The sequence below is a fragment of the Mercenaria mercenaria genome, chromosome 13, assembly GCF_021730395.1.
Source record: "Mercenaria mercenaria strain notata chromosome 13, MADL_Memer_1, whole genome shotgun sequence".
NCBI lineage: Eukaryota > Metazoa > Mollusca > Bivalvia > Venerida > Veneridae > Mercenaria > Mercenaria mercenaria.
The window spans coordinates 42,828,320-42,850,035 of NC_069373.1; the positions used below are offsets into that span (position 1 = coordinate 42,828,320).

At 34.3% G+C, this 21,716-nt stretch overlaps 2 protein-coding genes across 2 annotated transcripts; both read right to left on the bottom strand.

The window, feature by feature from the left end:
- Positions 1-1,254: 1,254 nt before the first annotated feature.
- On the bottom strand, positions 1,255-5,605 carry LOC123530399 (galactose-specific lectin nattectin-like). The gene is made up of 4 exons (XM_053520842.1): positions 5,528-5,605; positions 4,178-4,268; positions 2,095-2,321; positions 1,255-1,347 (listed from the first exon to the last, which is right to left on the bottom strand). The coding sequence occupies exons 1-4, from the start codon at positions 5,555-5,557 to the stop codon at positions 1,255-1,257; spliced, it is 441 nt and encodes a 146-aa protein (XP_053376817.1). The 5' UTR covers positions 5,558-5,605.
- A 55-nt stretch (positions 5,606-5,660) lies between these two features.
- Positions 5,661-20,516, bottom strand: LOC123529722 (C-type mannose receptor 2-like). The gene is given in 9 exon segments (XM_053520708.1): positions 5,661-6,051; positions 6,377-6,508; positions 8,945-9,160; positions 12,713-12,803; positions 13,089-13,171; positions 14,332-14,547; positions 17,875-17,965; positions 19,420-19,502; positions 20,392-20,516. Coding segments are annotated over 9 exon segments (1,113 nt in total). The 5' UTR covers positions 20,450-20,516; the 3' UTR covers positions 5,661-5,908.
- Between the last annotated feature and the right edge of the window lie 1,200 nt (positions 20,517-21,716).

The following is a 21,716-nucleotide window of genomic DNA, read 5'->3' on the forward strand; positions in this document are numbered from 1 at the left end:
GCGAAAATATATGATTTGCCGCTTTGCCTGTCTCGCAAGACCGGCGCACATCGGCCTATGTCGGATAGACCCGGGCAGTGCCGGGAAGCGAAACGAACGTCTAGCTAGTTGCCCGCGGCAAAACAGCTTACGCCGCAGAAGTAAAACGAATAGGCACATAGTTGTGTGTAAGGCGGGGGAGGCGGTAAATACGTGGACCATTTTTTAAGCCCTGCATAACAATTTGTTATTTGTAAATTAAATAATTTATTTTTAATGATGAATTGATGTAACTGCGTTGGTTTGCTCTTACAAACGATATAGTATATGTAATTCCGGTTATTTAAACTGTGTTACTCACTAGTTCAGTTTTGTATTAATTCAAATTTAATAATAGGGAAACAGGTCCCCTTAACTTACATTGTTTATGGCGGCAAATAATTATCTTTATGCGGTTAGCGTGATACTATAAGATTCTTTCCCTGGTTGTAGGTGCAGATGGGGATATCCGGCCTCGAGGGTAACTGTTTAGGCGGTAACGAAGCTCGTTGCCGAGTTACCGCCTAAACAGTTACCCGAGAGCCGGAAATTTTCATCTGCACCTATAACCAGTGACAGAATCTTTTTCTTGCATACCGATTTCGAGAAATAATAATAAAAATAAAATCAATCGAACGGCTTTCTTTTTAGAACTTTTTCATATGGCAGTGTATTTAAACAAAGCGCGGGAAGCCAACGTCCGTAAACAGGAAAGACGTCATGACGTTTCAGAACAAATAACAATGTTTAGTTCCGGTTTTGTTTTATCAGTTGCAGCGTAACGTTATGAAATTTTGATAAAATAACGTGATTTGAATCAAGAAATATGCTATCAGGAACCAACAGGAACTGTCAAGGTATTGAATTTTTATTCCCTGTTTTAAATAAAATATATATTACTACATAAATCTTCTACATATATATAGTTCATAATACGTCATTTACAGCACGAGAGTCATCTTACACCTCGGGGGTGTAAGATGGATTTTTCTAGCACCGGTAAAGATACCGGAAATCCCCGTCTGGTATGCAAGAAACAAGAAGCTTCAGGCACACTATCATTTGTTTCGGCATTAAAAAAGAAAATGTTGATCAACATCTCGTTCAGATTTGACACTTGAAATAATTCTGTCACTACAGAAAACAAACGACCTTAGTATCCCAAGTAAATGAACTTGAACAATTTCAGAGGGTAAATTAATTAAACGATACATAGTAAATTGCTAGTATGGATTATTAAAATAACAAAAAAATGACAGTAATGTCTTTCTTAACAGGTCTTTGGCTGATCGTTTCCTCTTCAGATTTTCCAGTTCTGTTAATTGGCAACTGTAAAGAAAAAAATCAGGAAAAGTCATCTTCTGAAGTATTATATTTACCAGGTATACATAAATGTAAAGATCTTCTTAACCCTGAATCATCACAAATCCTCATAAAACATATGTTTTAATAAATATAATAAACCATTTCTAACTATTTAAAATTGTTTGACAAGAGATCGTCAGTGCTATGCGGGTTTCGTTCACATGCAGTCTTGGGCAATTGACTCTGTTCAAAATTACAAAAAAAAAATACTAAAAAATATATATTACATCTTCTGAACGTAGAATAAATGAAATCGTTAAGGACATTTGAAATTCAATGTTCAATCGTAGAATGGACAGCAGTACCGCCTCGTTACCAACAAGAAGTGTATCGAGAGAAGAGGTCCTCATTTCAGAGATTTGATTGTAAATGAAACTGAGCTTCTGAAATAGCCAATTTATAGATCTGAGTAATAGAAGGTAAAAATCGGAATCATTGTTCTGTGCAAATAACGTCGCAGATTTGTCAAATGTGGACCGCTTCACTTGTAAAATCAATACGATCATTCGACAGATTAAGAAGTACAGTCAAAGGTCATCAAAGTGATTTGTTCTCTTGATAATATTCTAAGAGAAGTATTTCATTCTTCAGACATTGTCAGCTTGCAGATATATTGATTACCTAGGAAATAATGACTGGGGCAAATGTAAAATGAAACATTCAATATTGAACTTACTCTATCTTCTTATTGCAATGCTTTAGAAAACATACTCTATACGCACCAATTACCGAACGTTCACAAAAATAGGGTCGTTTAGTTTCGCATTGCAAATCGTTCCACTTTCCGGCCCACCATATTTCAACACAGCCTTCCAGAGAAGCAGCAAGGTTAGGTTGGCCACTTGCCCAGAATGTGAATATAGGATCATTTCCAGATGAAACCCAGGTGTAAGTGCCTTTATTATTAGCCTTTCTCAAACCAATCCAAGCATTTTTATCTGATGCAAAATTAATGTTATGTAGATTATAATTTTATAATGATTATATATTATGTCTTTAAGTGATGAGACAGAATATAGAACTAATTTATTTTAAGGCATATATTATGAAACGTGAATAACTTTCAATTTAATTATAAACATTTGAAGGCATTTGCCAAACATTTATGATCCTTTCTTTCACACAAGTGTACGTATGTTTTTTGCAATATATTCATGAATGTCAATATTTCAGCGTTGAAAATTTTAATAAAAAAATCTTCTTCGCTTATTGCCTAGGGACACAGTCGCTGTTAGGTCACACTGAGTCATTCAATTACTGATTAGAGTCGTTTACTAAATAACCAACTAGTCTTGTGTTTTAACCTTTACGCTGCTTAATTTCTAAAATGGACTGGTGTGTCTTTCAATTTCGGCAGTTGTTCGAAGTAGTGTTCATTGAAAATTTACTGACTGAATAGCAAACAGTGCATACCACGATCAACGTTTGCACTGGTCGCAAATGCAGAATGGTGATACCGTATTACGGGTTATTTTTACTGCTGTAAAAGTTTACGGATTTGGGGTAAAAACACATGATTTTATTTTATACGACTGTAAAATTTACGAAATCACAAGATCTACCAGTTTACTTGACTTTATGCGGCGAATTCATACGAGGCCAATATTTACGAATCTGATTTCAAATTAGCCGTAAAATATAGTAAAATTTGCAGCAGTTAAAGAATACCCGTTATACGGAATACAAATCGCATTACTAGTCAAAATCGTTCTGGCCAATTATTTCATGCTATTTTGTGAAATAATTTGATTCATCAGTGAGATATATAAACCATATCACTCGCTGGGTATCTCTCACTGTACGGAAATGGTTTGCCGATCTACTTGAACATTGTGTATTTTTTTTTTCTAATTTTTCACGTATACGTGATGAAAATTGAAGTCGCTATTTATTCTTTATAGTTTACTTTTCGAATAAAAAAACGTCACTTGACAAAAATTTCAGAGTAATGGAATAAATGGAATTTATTGTCGTGTGCACAAGATCACAAGCCATTTTACGTCATTATCGATATAAATAGTATCAATCCTATCGTGAAATATGGCAAGTTCAGACATTTAAGATATAGCACAAATACTATATATGCGGGATATCTTAATAATGACATTAATTTTGGATAATGCTGCTGCTATAGTGTAGGCAATATAGATTCTAACGTTTTAAGTTAGCAGACTGACACTAAGATATCTTTCGGCATATTTGCAGCTACAGGCGTTTCAATTTATGTCATCAAAACCCACTGCGGCGAATGTTAAAGGATACAAGGTCGACATTTTATATAAAGGATAAACGTTACTTACAGTACACAAAAAACCTAGTAAAATAATAACTTTTGCTATACAATAACTTTAACTTTCGACGATTTTAAGTGTTTCAATACATTGCATTGTGCTACCTATCGAAGTACTTTCACATAAACAGATCTCGGTAAATGAGTGGATAAGATCGCTGACGTCAATTTACTTTGTTTAAACACTATTTTATTCAACAAAAAGCATGTGATTACAATATATGTTACAACAGCAAGGAGTCGAGTAGTACGCTAATAAACTTTTTTAGAAACTCTTTCTTGAAACCAGGTACATACCAAATTACAGTGACAACAATTAAATTAAATTCACTTTTCTCTCAACATTGTAAGTGATCATATAATAACGTTAATTTTGTAGACATCCCTTCAAACTAAACCACAGGTATAACTTCCAAATAAATAGTTGTGACAATTTCTGAGAATATTTCACTTTTAGCAAATGTGTTGAAAGTGTCAAGTCAGACTTGTTTTTCAAATACTAACCTGAATAGTTGTCTCTTAGGTGGACCAGGAATGAGTTCTCTACAGCGCTGGTAATTTCCGCAAGATTTCCACCTCCATTTATGCACGAAGTCTGAGAAAATTTGAGAAAAATGCTACTGTATAGTTAATCAAAGTTAATCAAAGACAAATTTCTGTAAAATATTGTTCAATCTACATGTCATGTAGCTTCAAGATTTTAACCTTTGTGTAAAAAGTAAGTGAACGATTCTGAGTCTTATAGCCTGACAGACTATACATAACTGAAATATTTTAATAAGGACAACAATAAGTACAGTTTTGAAAACTTCGACAATCTTGGAGTATTAAAGGCAGATGAATGGTATTCATTTACAAGAAATTTTGTGTTATTATGTAGACATTTCGAGTTTAAAACTTCCATAGTATACATGTACAGTGGTGTCAAAGCAAACTCAAAGTTGGTTGCCTGCAGGGAGACCGGCCAGCTAGACCTATCCAGACATGCTTCTGAAATTTCCGGACGACCAGAAAACATAAAAAAACGTTTTTCCCTCTTAGTGACAATAGACATCTCATCAAATTCAGTAAATCTAAATGCTCTCCAAAATAGGCGTATTTTCCTTTATCTTGTTTTGTGAAAAATCAGTTCTGAGAGTCGAAATATTGGGGGAGGGCTATAAAATATGCTGCCCCTCTCCTCAACCCCCTCCGCTGCTCCTACGCCTAACGTGTAGGTCCATGGCAATATTAGGTACAATCTGTAGGTACAGTTAACAGTGTTCGCTCTTAAAATTACTCACTATTTTACCCAGTTTTAGGTCTGGAACGATTTCGACCCAGTCTGATCTCACTGAAATGCGTCCAGCCATGATCAGACACCTTGCTTGCTCCAGATTTGGTTGAGAAGTCATAGAGAGTTGACCGAGTAGTGTTCAAAGTTTGAATATTGCATTATATTGTTAAAGAAATTATATCTCCAAAGCATTGATTTGTTAATAAATAAAATATGATTTTGATTTTCAGATGCGAAGGAATTAAAACGAATGAAATAATAATACGCAAAATGATTAAATTCAAAGACAAATAACTTTTGAGATGTATTTTCCAATTCTAACATTTTATCAAGGATTTTTTGTACATTGTATATCATTGAAAACAATCCATCAGGTAATCGCCTGCTTTTCTTGCACACCGCTCTGAGATTTGACGCTATGAGGTCAAAATTGAAACGCACTGACAGTGAATTGTGAGCCTTCTTTGCATTACAGGAAAACAAATCGGGTCATGTTAGAATTACTGTTGACTACATGTATCTATCTCACATGTTTAAAGATGCCCTATACTTGTATGATACTATTTATGAATACTCACCTGAGCGGAAGTCCAGCTTGCAGGATTCATACTAAAGCTGTAGCAACTTCTATCGAAAAGGGTCCATCCTACTGGACATGTCTCTATATATAAATGTTGAAATACATTTATAAAGCCCCAAGCCTCGACACTTCCAATCAAAATTAAGTTAGTGTAGAAAACATTTGAAAGATCAAGTATACACTGTAGATTTAAACATTTAATATCAAAACTGAAGATATGAGCAGAACCGGAAAAGCGATCGTGCACAGCAATCTCTACCTAATCGGCGCCTCAGAAAGCAATCCAACCACAAAAAATAATATACAGCAGTAGAAAGTACAAGTTATTCTTTTTGTTATTTTAGAGAAAACAATATAAAACACATATATCGGAGGAGGATTATTTATCACATAAACAATACTTGCCCTCACAGTTGCGTCCAGTAAAATCATTTATGCAGTAGCATATGTAATAATTTGTTCCATCAACACAAGTACCGCCATTTTGGCATGGGTTTGGCGAGCAGTTATTGGATCTGATCTCTACAATGTCATATATGTTATAAAATACAACTTTAAATAAAACGCGTGAAGAAAGTTCGTTCCCGTTGAACTAAGACCTATTTTATGTTACAGAAATGTAAACGACAATAGGAAAGATTCAACGCAACCTTTCATGTTTTGGGTTATTACTGGTCTTAAACGTGATGCATCGATTTTTAGTGCTATTTTTGTAAAAGTTTTAAAAACTTATATTTTCATTGCAACATACCCCAAAACCGATTCACAACCAGTAAAAGACTTACTTACATGTTGAAATGAAAATAAGTGAAACTGGTTAAATCGAAAGGATAACATTCATACTGACCTTCGCAATTTCTTCCAAAGAATGAAGGTCGACAGGAACATGTGTAATTATCTTTCGCATCAATACATGTACCTCCATTTAGGCATGGGTCTGGGAAGCAGTAACCTGAGGGTTTGCTGAGATCATCTTTTGCTATAATATTTATCATAAGACATTAATATCTTTATCTTAACTATTTCACTCGGTCATATGTATAAATTACGCATGTTTGTAGTAATGTAGTCACACATTACTGTTCTGTTGAATGAAACATATCTTCTTCTTCCGGTGCATGTTTGTGCAAAGTTATCCATCAATGGACAAATCAATCCTGGGACTAAAATTGAATGCCGAACATGAAAAATCTTTGAGTGTTGCGACCTAGAACTTTAATCTGTGGGGTGGGGAGTGGGGGCGTCTGGTCATGTTATCGCAAACATGTGTGCTAAGTAAATCCATTGCGCTTTGAACTTGACCTGACCCTTGATGAAATAAGATTTTACACACAACCGACACTATCAAATATTAATAGTATGACCCTCACAATTTCTCTAATATATGAAGAGTGACAGGAGTATGTGTAGGTATCTTACAATCAATGCGCAATAAGCATGGGTTCAGTAAGCAGTAACCTAATTAGTACTACAAGGTCACTGCAATTAAAATCATTAAGAAAATCCTGTAAAAGCATACAATACAACCAAACAAATTCAGTTTGATTGAGTCTATTCATGACGCGTCTCCTAACATCGGATTTAGCGAAATTCTATTACACATATATTGAATGGACTCCATGATCCCAATAGGCCAAAACATAAAGGAATTCTGAAGTACGTGGAGACTTTTTATGACCTCCGCACAACACTAAAGATTGCTGTTCTAAAAGCTAATAAATTTGTAAGATCATTGACAAGCATAAAAATGCAACTAAGCAAAATGACAGCAGACTCGGTTTGTTTGTGTATTTGTTTTGGGTTTAACGCCTTTTTCAACATTATTTCAGTTATGTAACGGCGGGCAGTTAACCTAACCAGTGTTCCTGGATTCTGTACCAGTACAAACCTGTTCTAAGCAAGTAACTGCCAACTTCCCTACATGAATCAGAGGTGGAGGACATTGATCTCAGACACAATGTCTTTAATCAAATCGACACGGAGAACACACGCCTCGCCAAGGACTCGAACTCCAAAGATACGTAGATCTGCGTTCTCCCTATTGAGCTATATAAGCGGGTGAGTTTACACTCTGTTTGATTAAAGCTGTTCATGAGAGATAGTGTATGTAATAAACTAATGAATGTCAAATACAATTGTTCACAAACTCCACTGTATCTGATGGGTCTTTAAGGGCAAGGAATGTTTAACAATAAGTAAATTTAATATGAAATCAATCCTCAAGCATTTTATATAGCTGTTAACTTTTTTTTTAAAAAATCGGTCCCTTATTGAAAACGATATGGCAGTTTAAAAATCTAAGAAAATAGCAGCCATTTTTGTGTGTTTATGACATCATTTACACACTGCTGAATCCTTTATTTTGCAAATAATCCTTTAAATAGATTAATTTCATGTTTCTTGAGTGTAAGATGTATATCATGAAAATTACTTTCATTATAGATTGAAAAATTAGAGAAATCATTTTACACAAATAAATAAATGTCTCTAGAAGTTTAATGAATCCGCTATTTTGTTTTATGTTGTCATGGATACAAAATGACCGCTATTTTGAGCAAAACTTTAAAAGCTGATAACTTTCTCATGTTTAAGCCGATTTTGATTTTTCCTCACTTGTTTTAATGTTCTAGAAATCCTAGCAGCTGGAATTAACACAAGAACAACATCCCCTTTCCCTTTAAACATAATAGTTTAGTACATGCAGAATTATAGGTAAATGGCTCCTTTTATTGAAAAAGAAATAGTTAAATAAGAAAATGGCACAAGAGAAGATGTTTATTAACATATACAAATTTATTAGGAAACATTTTGGAAGCAAAAAAAAAAACATAACCAAGCAAACTGATAACAGACTCTGTTTGATGGAATCTTTACATGTGAGGTGCAACACCCTTACGCAGTCTAGCACCGACTTAAGGAAGTGAAATTTTGTTATACATTGTATGGACTCTATTGCCCATAAAACCTGAAAATATGACAACATTGAGTCCAAATTATTTGGAGGGATTTTTTATTCTGTATAACATAAATTGTTTTAGTGTCATGTTGTCTCTGTTGCGATCAGTCCTAGAGGTTTAACCACTTTCAAAAAGAGTTATCCGGAGGGAAACGTATTTTTACATTATTTTCAAAGTTAACCTACCCAGTGTTTCTTTATTTTATACAATCATTTCCTTACCTGTTCTCCTTTAACTGCAAACATTTCATTATGTATCAAGGTGGCGGAAAAATGATTTCAGCAAATCGTCATGGTGAAAAGACCCACGCCAGGACTTACGTTAATGACCTGCGCTGATCTATAAAGCTATACGAGCAGGCTCTTTCGAGAGGCGAAGGATCAAAATTGTATTTGTTCTAGAACTACCGATTACAGAAACAGTATACACTGATACATAGACTATACTTCTATACTTACTGATGCTAGAACGTTCACAAATATACTTTTGATCCCTTTCACAGTCCATGTCTTTCCACTGACCGGCATCCCGCATTTCAATACAGTCTTCCACAGGGGAAGAATCGCTAGGCTGCCCACTTGCCCAATTCGTAAAGTTGGCAACATGTCCGGATGACACCCAGATATGTGCGTCTTCATTACCCTGATCAATCAGTCCAATCCAAGCACTTGAAACTGTTACAGAATTTGATAACATACATACTTTTATTCTAATCATATAACCGAAAATAATATAATGAAACACATATTATTTATGCTGTTTCTTAATACGAAAGGAATATGGAACAAAATTATGATAAATGAAACACTAAAGAACGTGAGTAAAAATTGGAATTATAAACACTTGTAATGCTGTGTTGAATATTCATTTCACTTTATTTTTCACTCAGCAGACGTTTTCCCTGATCTGTATAGTTGTTAATTAGATCTATATTATCAGCTACGAACCTTACAATACATTACCATATTGGCAGCATACAGCTTTGAGCCGTATTTGCTTATCGTTGGCTACAGATATTTTCTTCTAGAATATAGATCTATTTAAAAGAACTTCTCAACTGAGAGATTTACTTTAGCACTAGTCCTTTTCTTTACTTCCATTATTATATACAATTAAGAAATAATATATATCAGTTAGTGATTTGTCGCTGAATAAATCATTGTTTTGAGTTCAGATGCGAAGGAATTACATCACACCCAAGTGATATAATAATACGCATCTGAACGAAAAACAATGATTTTGTTCAAGAGCAAATCACTAAATGAGACACGTTACTAAGGACTTGAAAGTACATCCTTGACGGAATTCATTGAATATTTGCCCGTTTTTAATCGGCTTCTTTTCCAGCGTGCCGCTATACCGTTTGACGCTATGACATAATAATTGTGACGTCAGAACAGTGAATTGTTGAATAATAATTCACTGTTTTCAGCCTTATTTGTTTAATAGGAAAATGAATCGGATCGTGTTAGAATTTATATTTCATAAGCATATGCATAAGTTAGTTTTGACTGCTTGATTATGGTACATATTATCAATATATGATCTTGAAAATGTTGGCAACTAGTGCGGAGTATATTCATATTTGCAATATGTCTTTCATCCTGATTATTTACAAATCAAATATGAATATAAATTACTATTCATCACATAAAAGTTCAATATACAATGTATCATTATGTGATATATAGTCTGAGAAGAAAATACATTTGAATAATTAATACCCCTCGGAAAATATAAAGCAACTAATCGTTTATAAACATTCACAGACATTATGTTACATACAAAACTCCTTTCCTAAAATCATGTTTCAACGCATAATATGCGTTCATCTATAAAAATAGCATCAAGTTTAAAATGAGGGAATGGGTATCTAGTCACATCAGTGTATTAAAAGAACAAGAGGGTCATGATGACCCTGGATCGCTCACCTGAGTATTATGAGCTACATGTTTCAAATGTCAAACTGATGATAAAATATTAAGAAAGTCAGTAGGTCACATTCATGGTCAATGAAATTCAGTTTTACAATTTGTGGGCAAAACTGTGTATGTCATCAAAATTTCAATGCTGTATCTTAAAAAAACAAGAAAGTAGGTCGGTAGGTCAAGGTCACAGTTAAGTGACATCATATTACTTAGGGTCATCAGGTAATTATAATTAAACAGTCTTGGAAATAGGATCAGATGATTTTTTAAGTATTTTTCCTATATAACTCACATAATAACTAAGTGACCCCAGGGCGGGGCCTCTTTTAACCCCAGGGGCATAATTTGAAAAATTTTGGTAGAGGACTACTAGATAATGCATCATACCAAATATCAAAAGCCTAGGTCGTACGGTTTCAGACAAGAAGATTTTTAAAGATTTTTCCTATATAAGTGTATATAAAACTTGGGACCCCCAGGGCAGGGCCTCTTTTCACCCAAGTGGTACAATTTCAACAATTTTGGTTGAGAACCATAAGACAATGCTACAAACCAAATATCAAAGGTCTAAGTGTTGTGGTTTCAAACAAGATTCTTAAACTTGTTTTCCTATATAAATCTATGTAAAACAAGGGACCCCCGGGGCGGGGCCATATTTGACCCTAGAGGGATAATTTGAACAACCTTGGTAGAGGACTACTAGATAATGCTACATACCAAATATCAAAGCCCTAGGCAATGTGGTTTTGTACAAGAAGATTTTCCAAGTTTTCCCTATATAAGTCTATATAATAAACCATGTGACCCCCGGGCCGGGGCCATATTTGACCCTAAGGGGATAATTTGAACAATCTTGGTAGAATACCACTAGATGATGCTACATACCAAATTTCAAAGCCCTAGACCATGTGATTTTGTACAAGAAGATTTTCAAAGTTTTCCCTATATAAGCCTATATAAACCATGTGACCCCCGGGGCGGGTCCATATTTGACCCTAGGGGGATAATTTGAAAAATTTTGGTAGAGGACCACTAGATGATGCTACACACCAGATATCAAAGTCCTAGGCCCTGTGGTTTTGGACAAGAAGATTTTTAAAGTATTTCCTTTCGGTTGCCATGGCAACCAGAGTTCTGCATGGAATTCAATTCTTTGAACAATTTTGAAAGGGGGCCACCCAAGGATCACTCCTGTGAAGTTTGGTTAATTCTGCCCAATGGTTTTCAAGAAGAAGATTTTTTTAGAAAATGTTGACGGACGACGCACGACGGACTACGCACAACGGACGACGGACTACGCACGACGGACGACGGACATCAAGCGGTCACAATAGCTCGCCTTGTCACTTCGTGACAGGTGAGCCAAAAAGGAAAAACCAAGTTGCGCGTTTTTCTGACGTTAATTGAACGGCATACATATTTCTTCAATTCTCAATCGAAACCGAGAAATGCTTCAGAATAAGAAATCTGTGACGTGGTCTTTTGTCTTACATAGATAAAAACAAATGTGTCGAAATGCGGAACAGATAAAATACAAACAAACCTGAAAGAATATATTTTTTATTCATAATATAAATCTTTTCCAGCTCATTTTAAGCATGGTAATGAGCTACATATCAAAATGCTGCAAGAATGCTTAATCATTTTTAAGGTTTTCAGGAATAAATGGTATATGCCACTGACATTATTCACTTGCGTGTTGACATCAGGCTTTGGATATTTATTTAGTTTATTTTTATTTTTTTCCATCCAGAAGGTCTGAGACCCATGAGGCAATACAACAATACATATAAATATGGCGACATGTAAAAGACGTATACATCCTAATGACATATGTAAATTTCTCATAATAATATTATTATTTAACAAACTTATCTGCCAACAACATTCTATCCAATAAGACAATATGAATATACATGCAAATACCAATTCACACACAATTTGAATTATAACGCTCTGTATATCACACGTACAAAAAGAATATTTTCTAGTAAAATGTTTTCATAAATGTCTCTGTCATTTCTTAAGATTCCAAAATTCCAGATCTATTAGGTGTGCGGTTCAGAAATTTTATCATTCTATCCCTTGTAATTTCTGTATATAATGATGCAGTGGATCAAAAGATGTTGTTTTGTTTTTTTTCAATCAAAGTCGGAAAATGACATTATGGTTAAATATTACGTCGATATTACTTCAGGTCATACAGCAATAGCAATTTCCAAAATAAAATTTAGAACAATTAAAAAACTTTATTTCTCAATCAAATATTCGCTGTTGAAATTGTTTACATATACTAACCTTGAACCTTGCTCTTAAGGTCTGTAAGGAATGTAATCTCGGCACCGTTTTTGATTTCTACAAGATTTCCTCCATGTTTTCTACATAAAGTCTGTGAAAAATGGACAAAAAGGGACATCACATAACTGATCGAAGGTAAACACGTATATATATGGCAATATGTCTGTACTTCATTGTTATCTAAATGTATAAAGTAAATGAACGATTCGAACGCGTCTTTGCGTACAGATCAGTACACTACTGGCAAGCTGCTCTTTGATGAACAGGTGTTGCTATTGCGAAACCTGCAATATGCAGTAAACCTGAGACGTGTAATGTACTCTTAAAATCATGTGCCTGAAGTCTTTGAAATGTTCTACCTTTTAAAAATACCAACCTGAGCCAAAAACCAACTTGTAGGGCTACTGCCTATGCTATAGCAACTTTTTCCAAAAGAGGTCCATCCTGCTGGACATGTTTCTGAAAAAATATCCAAGAACACCACTCATGTCTCAAGCCAATTAACTTCAATTTAAAACTGAAAGATTTTGAAAAAATTGGAAAGTGTACTTTTTACAGGATCTATGAACTGATTATAAAAAAACTTAATTTATAAGAAAGTTGAGAGAATGAAGTCCTTTGAATCACAGCTGACTAAAAACTATTCACACCCTACAACACACTAGAATTACAAATTAACACTGAACCAAAAATTATAACAGACGAAGCGCAATATAATACTAATATATATATATATATATAGTAGAGAGAATTTATACTAACTAAATCACCACCACAATATACCAGACCAATTACGGCAAAGCGCCTAGCAGTACAAACGAACACGCACATGCCACAACCAGTCCACTAACCCAATAAGATTAGTTTTGATGCTGCTTTATATACGAGCCCGAATTGTACTACACATTCGTACTGCATATATATACTCAAATCTCTGTTTTCATGTCTCACAAATCAGTAGTGACATTTTAGTCTTTTATACTGATTGGGACTAGGGAAGCTATATTTTCTGTCTCTGAAAGTTAACTGGATCTAGAGGATACTTTAAATATATATAAAGATAGTTTGCATTAAGGGACATAATTATATCCAGAACAGTTGAGTTTACCTTACGTGAGATCCGCTAGGATACAAGTTCGCATTATAAATTATAATAATAGTAGAGAAAACTAAATCGCCACCACAATATACCAGACCAATTACGGCAAAGCGCCTAGCAGTACAAACGAACACGCACATGCCACATCATGTCCACTAACACAATAAGATTAGTTTCGATGCTGCTTTATATACGAGCCCGAATTGTACTACACATTCGTACTGGTTCAACATTTGCATATATATACTCAAATCTCTGTTTTCATGTCTCACAAATCAGTAGTGACATTTTAGTCTTGTTAACTAAAATCTTTGCAAAATCAATATGTGCCGCTTTACAATAAATCATACTTAATACATATGTCAGTTTTTTCTTAACTCGAACCCAGAATTGAGAAGTATGATTTATTCATTGTAGAGCATCATAGATTGATTTTGCAAACATCTTTTTCACAGACTGTTAGTAAATATTTCGAAACATCTTTTATTGCAAAGACTGGAAAATCATAAACTGTACTTACTGATACCAGAAAGTTCGCAAAAATAATTTCGATAGCTTTCGCAGTTCATATCGTTCCACTGACCGGATTTTCACATTTCAACACAATCTTCTACAGAGTAATCATCTCTAAGTTGGTTGCGTGCCCAGTACGTAAAGTTGGCATTATTCCCTGATGAAACCCAGATATAACTGCCTTCGCTAGCCAGATCATTCAGACCAATCCAAGCACTTTTAACTGATAAAAAATTTCAAAAATAAATATCTTTCTTTATTGATGACTATACAAAGTACATTAGACTTTAGTTGTTAACACGTTAGTCAACCAGATGTATATATATCATACACCCGATTCCTTCTCAAAACTAAGGTACATGGATCTTTCAACTCAAATACAGACTTGAATCGTTTCTGATACATCTATCCGGTCAGCACTATCAAAGTGAAGCTATAGATCGGAGTCATTCTCTAAACAATCGTCTCTTTCTTTGATTTTTGTTTTAATTTCTCTAAACAATTTTCTTTCCTTGATTTTTGTTTTAATTTCACTAGATGAGCAAGTATTTATTGCCACTTAATAGCAGACCAAGGTAAGGCCTTAAATAAATGATGCTCATTGAATTAAGTTTAGGAACACGGAGATATCGAAGTATAATTTACAAACAATTTCGCATGGTGGCGTTGTTGCTTCTGTTTAAGTGCATACTCGTGTCTGATACAATTGTCATGTAGACTTTCAGGGTATTCCTACACAAATAAATATGATGTTGCGCATAATGAAACAATGTGTACGTGAAAGTCTGTTCGAAATTTATTTCATTTCGTTTTGCATCCTTATGCATAGCCAAATATGAAAGGCTTAACTGAAAGACATATTTCAGCATCAGTCCCTGTCTTTACTTGCATCGTATTAATGTCAGCCCTTTAGTTCTGACTAGCTAAGTTGAAAAGGTTACTATCCCGGTTGCACTGTATGGTTGCAAACTATGGCACAAATGGTTTAAATCTGTTCATCTTGCATGTACCCCGTCTAAGTTGTACGTACTAGCAAATACCAGATCACTGATAAGTCACGTTGTGAGGCTTCTTACAGCAGGTAGTCTACACAACGAAACTAATCGCATGTCACTGACATCAATAGACACATGACTTCGGAATGAATCCGATGTAATGAAATCAGAAAATCATTCCTAGTCATAGTACTTAAAAGTTATGGGCACAGAATATTTCAGTATCTTTGCTGTATTAACTCGGAACATTTTCTGCGCTGCCTGACCCAGCTATACTAACAGCTCTAGGTTCAGATGCCAGCAGGTCCCGGGACTATATGAAGTTAACATATAAGTTCACTGGTTCTGTGCAAAGCGCTTACGGGTTGTCTGTTGATACTTAATATTTTTATTATATGTGTAATCGATTCCCAGGACTGGTCTTCCTCAAAGTGTCTTGTTTTTTCGTTTCGGCAAGATTTTCAAACAGAAGGAATTTTCATACAGTTCATCTTAATTAAATAAATCCAAGGCTATTAAACTATTAAATAATGAAATTATAAATGCTTACATTACTTGAGGTCTTAACATACACAAACATATATGTTTATTTGTTTCGGTTAAATAAATACATTGATGACTTCTGTGGTTTAAACATGTATTATAGACCTTTTATGAACAATTCTAACACGACCAGCGAATAACCTACATACATGCAGAGCAAAATCTATCTTGGGTTATTCTGCAATAAACCACTCGCGTGCAATGACGTCATCCGATCCAGGTGCGTAGCACGGTCGTAAAAAGTAGTTACCATTTTTTCTAACATTGTTGATACTAGTATGTCGTGTTAGAATTGAAATAACAAGTTCCCAAGTAAGATTTATCGTAGAATAACCCTTGATTTTCGTTCTTATGCGAAACAATATATCACTCAGGCCTACGGCCTTCGTAATATATTCTTACGCATAAGAACTCAAAACACAGGTTATTCTACGACAAACCACACTTGGGAACTTATTATTTCTTAATTGTACTCTTCGTTATAATATTATTTGCACCTGTGCATACTAAGAGTATTTCTATGAAGTGTTTAACAATCTTTCATACCACAACTTATTTCTTACATTTACTTTTGACAAGCGGATAAAGAGTACAATAAAATAATCTAATGTTTAATGAACTGATTTACTTTTATCCCTTTACCTATTTTACCTCCTATTTCCAAGTCAGGGTTGAATAATATTAAAAGTATGTTATTGTTGTGTATTGCTGTTTGATATATGTACTTCTCTTATAAAATATGTTGCGTAGTTTTCTGAAGCATACATAATGTTTGTTTAATAAACATAATTGTAAACAATGTTTGTTAGTATTTCAATGTTGAAAGTCACGTATAAATACATGTTATTATTACACACTGTAACTAGTTTGTTAAAAGATCTCAGTAAATGGGGAAATAAGAGTATTTATCACATGTTTGACGTCGCGGGAGTGTAATAAAGCCATTAAATAAAAATGATAATATACTAGTGTAATAAAGCTTTGACGTCAACGTCGTTTATAGTATAAAAGACGTTGATCAAATTGTCTTGTTTATATTGTAAAAGAAAGTAGAAATTTTGATGTTTCGACAGGAAAGGCTAACATGTGATAAAAAGAATATTGCATTTGTGACTTTCCACATTAAATGTATTAAACTCGTTGAATAAAATTGTGGTTTTTGTGTTGTAGTGTCTGCAGAGTCCAGTTCTTATTTACCTGAACTGGATAGAGCGAGGGTACCAATAAACACGTTGTTATCTTTCACACGCAATGCACACGCGGTAACGCTATTCTAGTATTAAATGTCTAAAACGTAAACAATAGATATATTGTCCGTCAACGTCATGCAATGTCAATGCAATATGCGGGAATGTCAGCGTTGTTTTATCACGTTAACGTCATTTTCTTTTGAATTATCTGTTATGGGGTTGTGATACGTATACATTTTTCCATGAGTTAATACTAAGTGATTATGTCTGGTAATTCTAGCCCAGGTGTAAACTTAATTGACAGCTTCTATTCTCCATTCAAAATGTCGAATGTCTTTGGCTGAAAAGTCTTAGACCTCCGTCTTATAGTAAATAAATGATTATAAGAATATTGAAAAAAAATGCATTGACTGTGCAAATAAATGAGAAAGAATGGCTATGCTATTCCGAACACAAACATTGTTTAACTCATTCGAGTGTTTCAAGACATGACATTGTGTTGCAAATCGTGACTTTTAATGCCAAAGCTACCTTAACTATAAGAGTTCTCCAAGAGTGAATGGTTAGGCCGATGACGTCCATTCATTTGCCTGTGGACAGCCGGTTTGGGGTGTTGATTGTTTGAGAAGTTTAGTAATATGTCTGAATAATCACTTGTAAAATTCTTTGTAAATCATGAGTTGAAAAATCGCATTATAGTTCAAATTATGCCAACATGAAGTATGGCCAGTTAAAATAACAACTTTCAAAAATTCTTTTATGACATATTTTGATATTTCATTTTTTGTAAAAGCCTGGGTCGAAATATTTACTGATACTTACCATATTTTTTTTTTACAATGTCAGCTAGGAATTCATTTTCTTCAGCGCTTGTTATTTCTACAAGATCCCCTCCGCCTTGTCTACATGAAGTCTGTGAAAATTTAATGAAAATGTCACCAAATAACGCATTAAAGGCAGATACCTATGAATTATCCTTACATTTCACTGTCGTATAATTGTTAGAGAATTACCTCAGTTTATAAAGTAAATAAATGATTCGTCACTTTCTGGATTACATGTACATATCAGTATGCTCTTTGGTCAACAAGGACTACAACTGTGAAATCTTGGAAAACAATTTTATCAACAAAATATATTAGAAATATGAATACAAATAATATATTTTACTATAACAAGTACATTCACACAGATCATTCCTGTGTATTTTAGATGCCCTCCACCTGTGTTTTAGGTCACACCAAACTAATTATCTGTTCGTCGGATTTCCCGCACCAATTTGACGGGAAATGAAAAAAAAAAACTTTTGACCGCCCGCACCTGCCATCGGAAGAACATGTTCTCTAATTCAGTCACCGATCCGGCTACGTAGTCTCCCTACCGCACAGAAGGTAAACCTATCCCGGTAAAATCGGTTTATTCGATTAAATTTTTGTAATATTCGATCGCTTTAAAAATCGGGCATAACAAAATTGCAGCCCTTATGTCTTTTTTGTCTCATGCCGAGATGACGAACGGCAGCTATTTTCAGCAACAGCTGTTGAGATTTCCCCGAGCTGCAGTTTTACAGAGTTGTTAGGGCTGCTGCGCTATACAATAAGATGAATCTTTCCGCAGATACAGTCGTGTAAAACCCGCCGGGGTTATGTGTGTTTATCAAACGCAGGTTTTTGTTTTGTTGATTGTTCTACAATTTTTTGTTTGGTTTGAGTGATATTAAAAATGATACATGACAGTACATCAGGAATTCTAGACAGTTGCTTATATATCACTCAAAATTGTCAACATTTGTTTTTGTTTACTTTGTATAGTCAAACTCTCAAAGTGCTGGATTTTCATTTTATTTCTTACAGTAAAACCCAGCCTGCAGACTTAGCACCGAATAGTACCACCTCTGATTAACAGGTTCAGTTGAGTGCTGTGTGATCTGCATTTGTAACAGATACATGTTGTCCAGCACTTCAAGGGTTAAAAGGTCTAATGTCACGAGCAGAGAAAATGTTAAGCGATATTGGATAAATAAGACATATCAGAATAATAAAAGCGCTGATATATTTCTTACTTTTTATTTTATGCACCACACATTAAACATTCAATACTCCAAAGACAATGCTGTCTGAATTTTACTTCACACACATTTGTTTTTTTTCCGGCTTATGAATAGAAATACACTTGATTTGGTCTTTAACATGACACAAGCGATTATTTATTATTATTATTTCATCGCTCTTCACTCGCTTCAATAAATGATGATTTGAAAAAAAATATTTTAATTTCTTTTCGCTCGCTCGCCCCAAATATTTTTGAAAAAAGTCCGAAGAACAAGACATCAATTTGGTGTGGCCTTACCTTTTTATAAGCACTTACCAGAGCAGAAAACCAATTTGCAGTACTAGTGCTTAATCTGTAGCAACTTCCTCCGAAAGCCGTCCATCCCAAGGGGCATTTTTCTGTAAGTGTCAAAAATGTCACATAAAATATCGAGCCATTTCACTTTAAATCATAACTAAGTTATATCTTAAGACAAAATTCTAGAAGTATAGCAAAAACGAGTGTAACCTATCAACACAAAAATGAAATGTAACAGGAGAAACAAACAGATCAACACCGAATAATTCATTCTTGTCACCAATTGTAGCACTGTGATAGTATATAGCAGACGGCGGGCAGTTCACGCCTTCATTGCAAGGAAAATAGTACTTAAGTGTAGGATGAACAAACATCACCAACTTACATTATTTAACAAAACATTATTTTGTTTCTAAACTATCTATGAAATGCCAAATCAAGAAAAAAGAAACATGCCCGTGTGAGGACTGATTTTACTTTTCAGGAGTGTATTTTTTAGCTGATAGCATATACGAGGCGTGTTCAGAAAAACCCTGAACATAGCTCATAAAATCATACACAGTCAACCAATTTGACTCGCAATAGCCAGTAACTGATTCTTCCCTACCTAAAAAATGAATAAGTATATTTAACATATTGATAGGTATTGGACATTGAACAGTGATTCACAGAATGTTATCAAACAGTTCATTGAGTCCGTAATAAGACTTTGTACCTGAATAATAAATGCAAAAAAAAATAAGGTGAAAAAATATATGTCTGAGACATCAAGATCTCAACAGCTCTATGTTTTAACGAAATTTATTCAGCAAGTGTTCATCAGCTAGTCTAAGATACAGTACCATCCTCGAAGATATAGACTAATATAATAATTGCGGGTCGTATATCAAATATCTTGGCATACGCAAATAGAAAACATAAAATCCATATACCGTGACAACTTACTTACAAAGACAGCACGTATTGTAAAGTACAAGATGCAATACTGACCCTGACAGACACTTCCCGTAAATGGTTGTTTACAAAAGCACTTAAAATCTGCGACCATATTAACACAGGTACCACCATTTCGACATGGATTTGAGTTTAGGAGGCACCAATCCTTAGCTGTAAAGTCAAATATGTTATATGAAATAATTAGTTAACATTTCAAGGACAATCGGCACATACATCAGGTTGGGAGACCCACGTGACTTTTCTTTACCGTACACGTAGGTGAAATCGCACCAAAAAAACGAGCACCTCTGTTATGTTATATATTTTCAATACTTTTCTCAAAAACTTCATCCAGATATGTATTCACGGACTGAATGTGCACGTTACCTGCACACCGGAATCTGGGTGAAGTGTTTGAAGAAGTTAGTAGTATATCTGACAACGATTTTCTAATAAAAATCCACCAAAAAAATTTTTCAGCAACATTTAACCTTAATCGACGGATTTCACGTGACCTGGTGACTCTGATATATGAACAATGAATACTAAATTAAATATTGAGTCATTATGTGACAACTGCTCTGTTCTGTCCAGAAAGAGGTATAAACATAATTACACCTTACGATTATTAAGGGCACACCAAGTAGCTTCTAGTGAACTGGCATCATTTTTTACATTTTCTTTGATTATTTTGTATAAATTTATCATGTTTCTTTGAACGATGGTCTTTAAAATTGTATTATATTTATGTTATGAATTATATCGTTCTTCAATTTTATCATTTGTATTCAGTGAGGAAATAAAATGGAACCTAAAATAGCTTATTTTTGGCAACCTCTTTTTCCCGAAAATTTGTGATACACTTTGTTAGTTCATAAACAAAAATAAACAGAACAAAATTATGGCTTGTTTGAAATATTGATGTGAAAGTTGAATCTATTTGAAGATAACAATAGACTTTTACATGTTTTGTTATCTTTACAGAATCACGATGCATAAACTTTTATTGAAAGATTACTATACCAAAGAGTTTTGTTTCCATTTGAGTCGCGCCATGAGAAAACCAAAATTGTGGGTTTGCGACCAGCATGGATCCAGACCAGCCTGCGCATCCGCGCAGTCTGTAGTCTGGCTACCGACTAGATAATTTTTTATTTTTTTTTTTTAGAAAAAAATAATTCTGTAAAAATTCAGACTTAATCAATCCTGGCTCTGATTATCTATGCGTATGTTTTGAGAAGACAAGGGACATAATTATACAAAATTTGAATAGCCTCTGGAGTTATCTCCTTTGAACAAAACATACGGTCTGAACACAGACTACGCAGTCTGGTCAGGATCCATGCTGTTCGCTTTTAAAGCCTATTGGAATTGGAGAA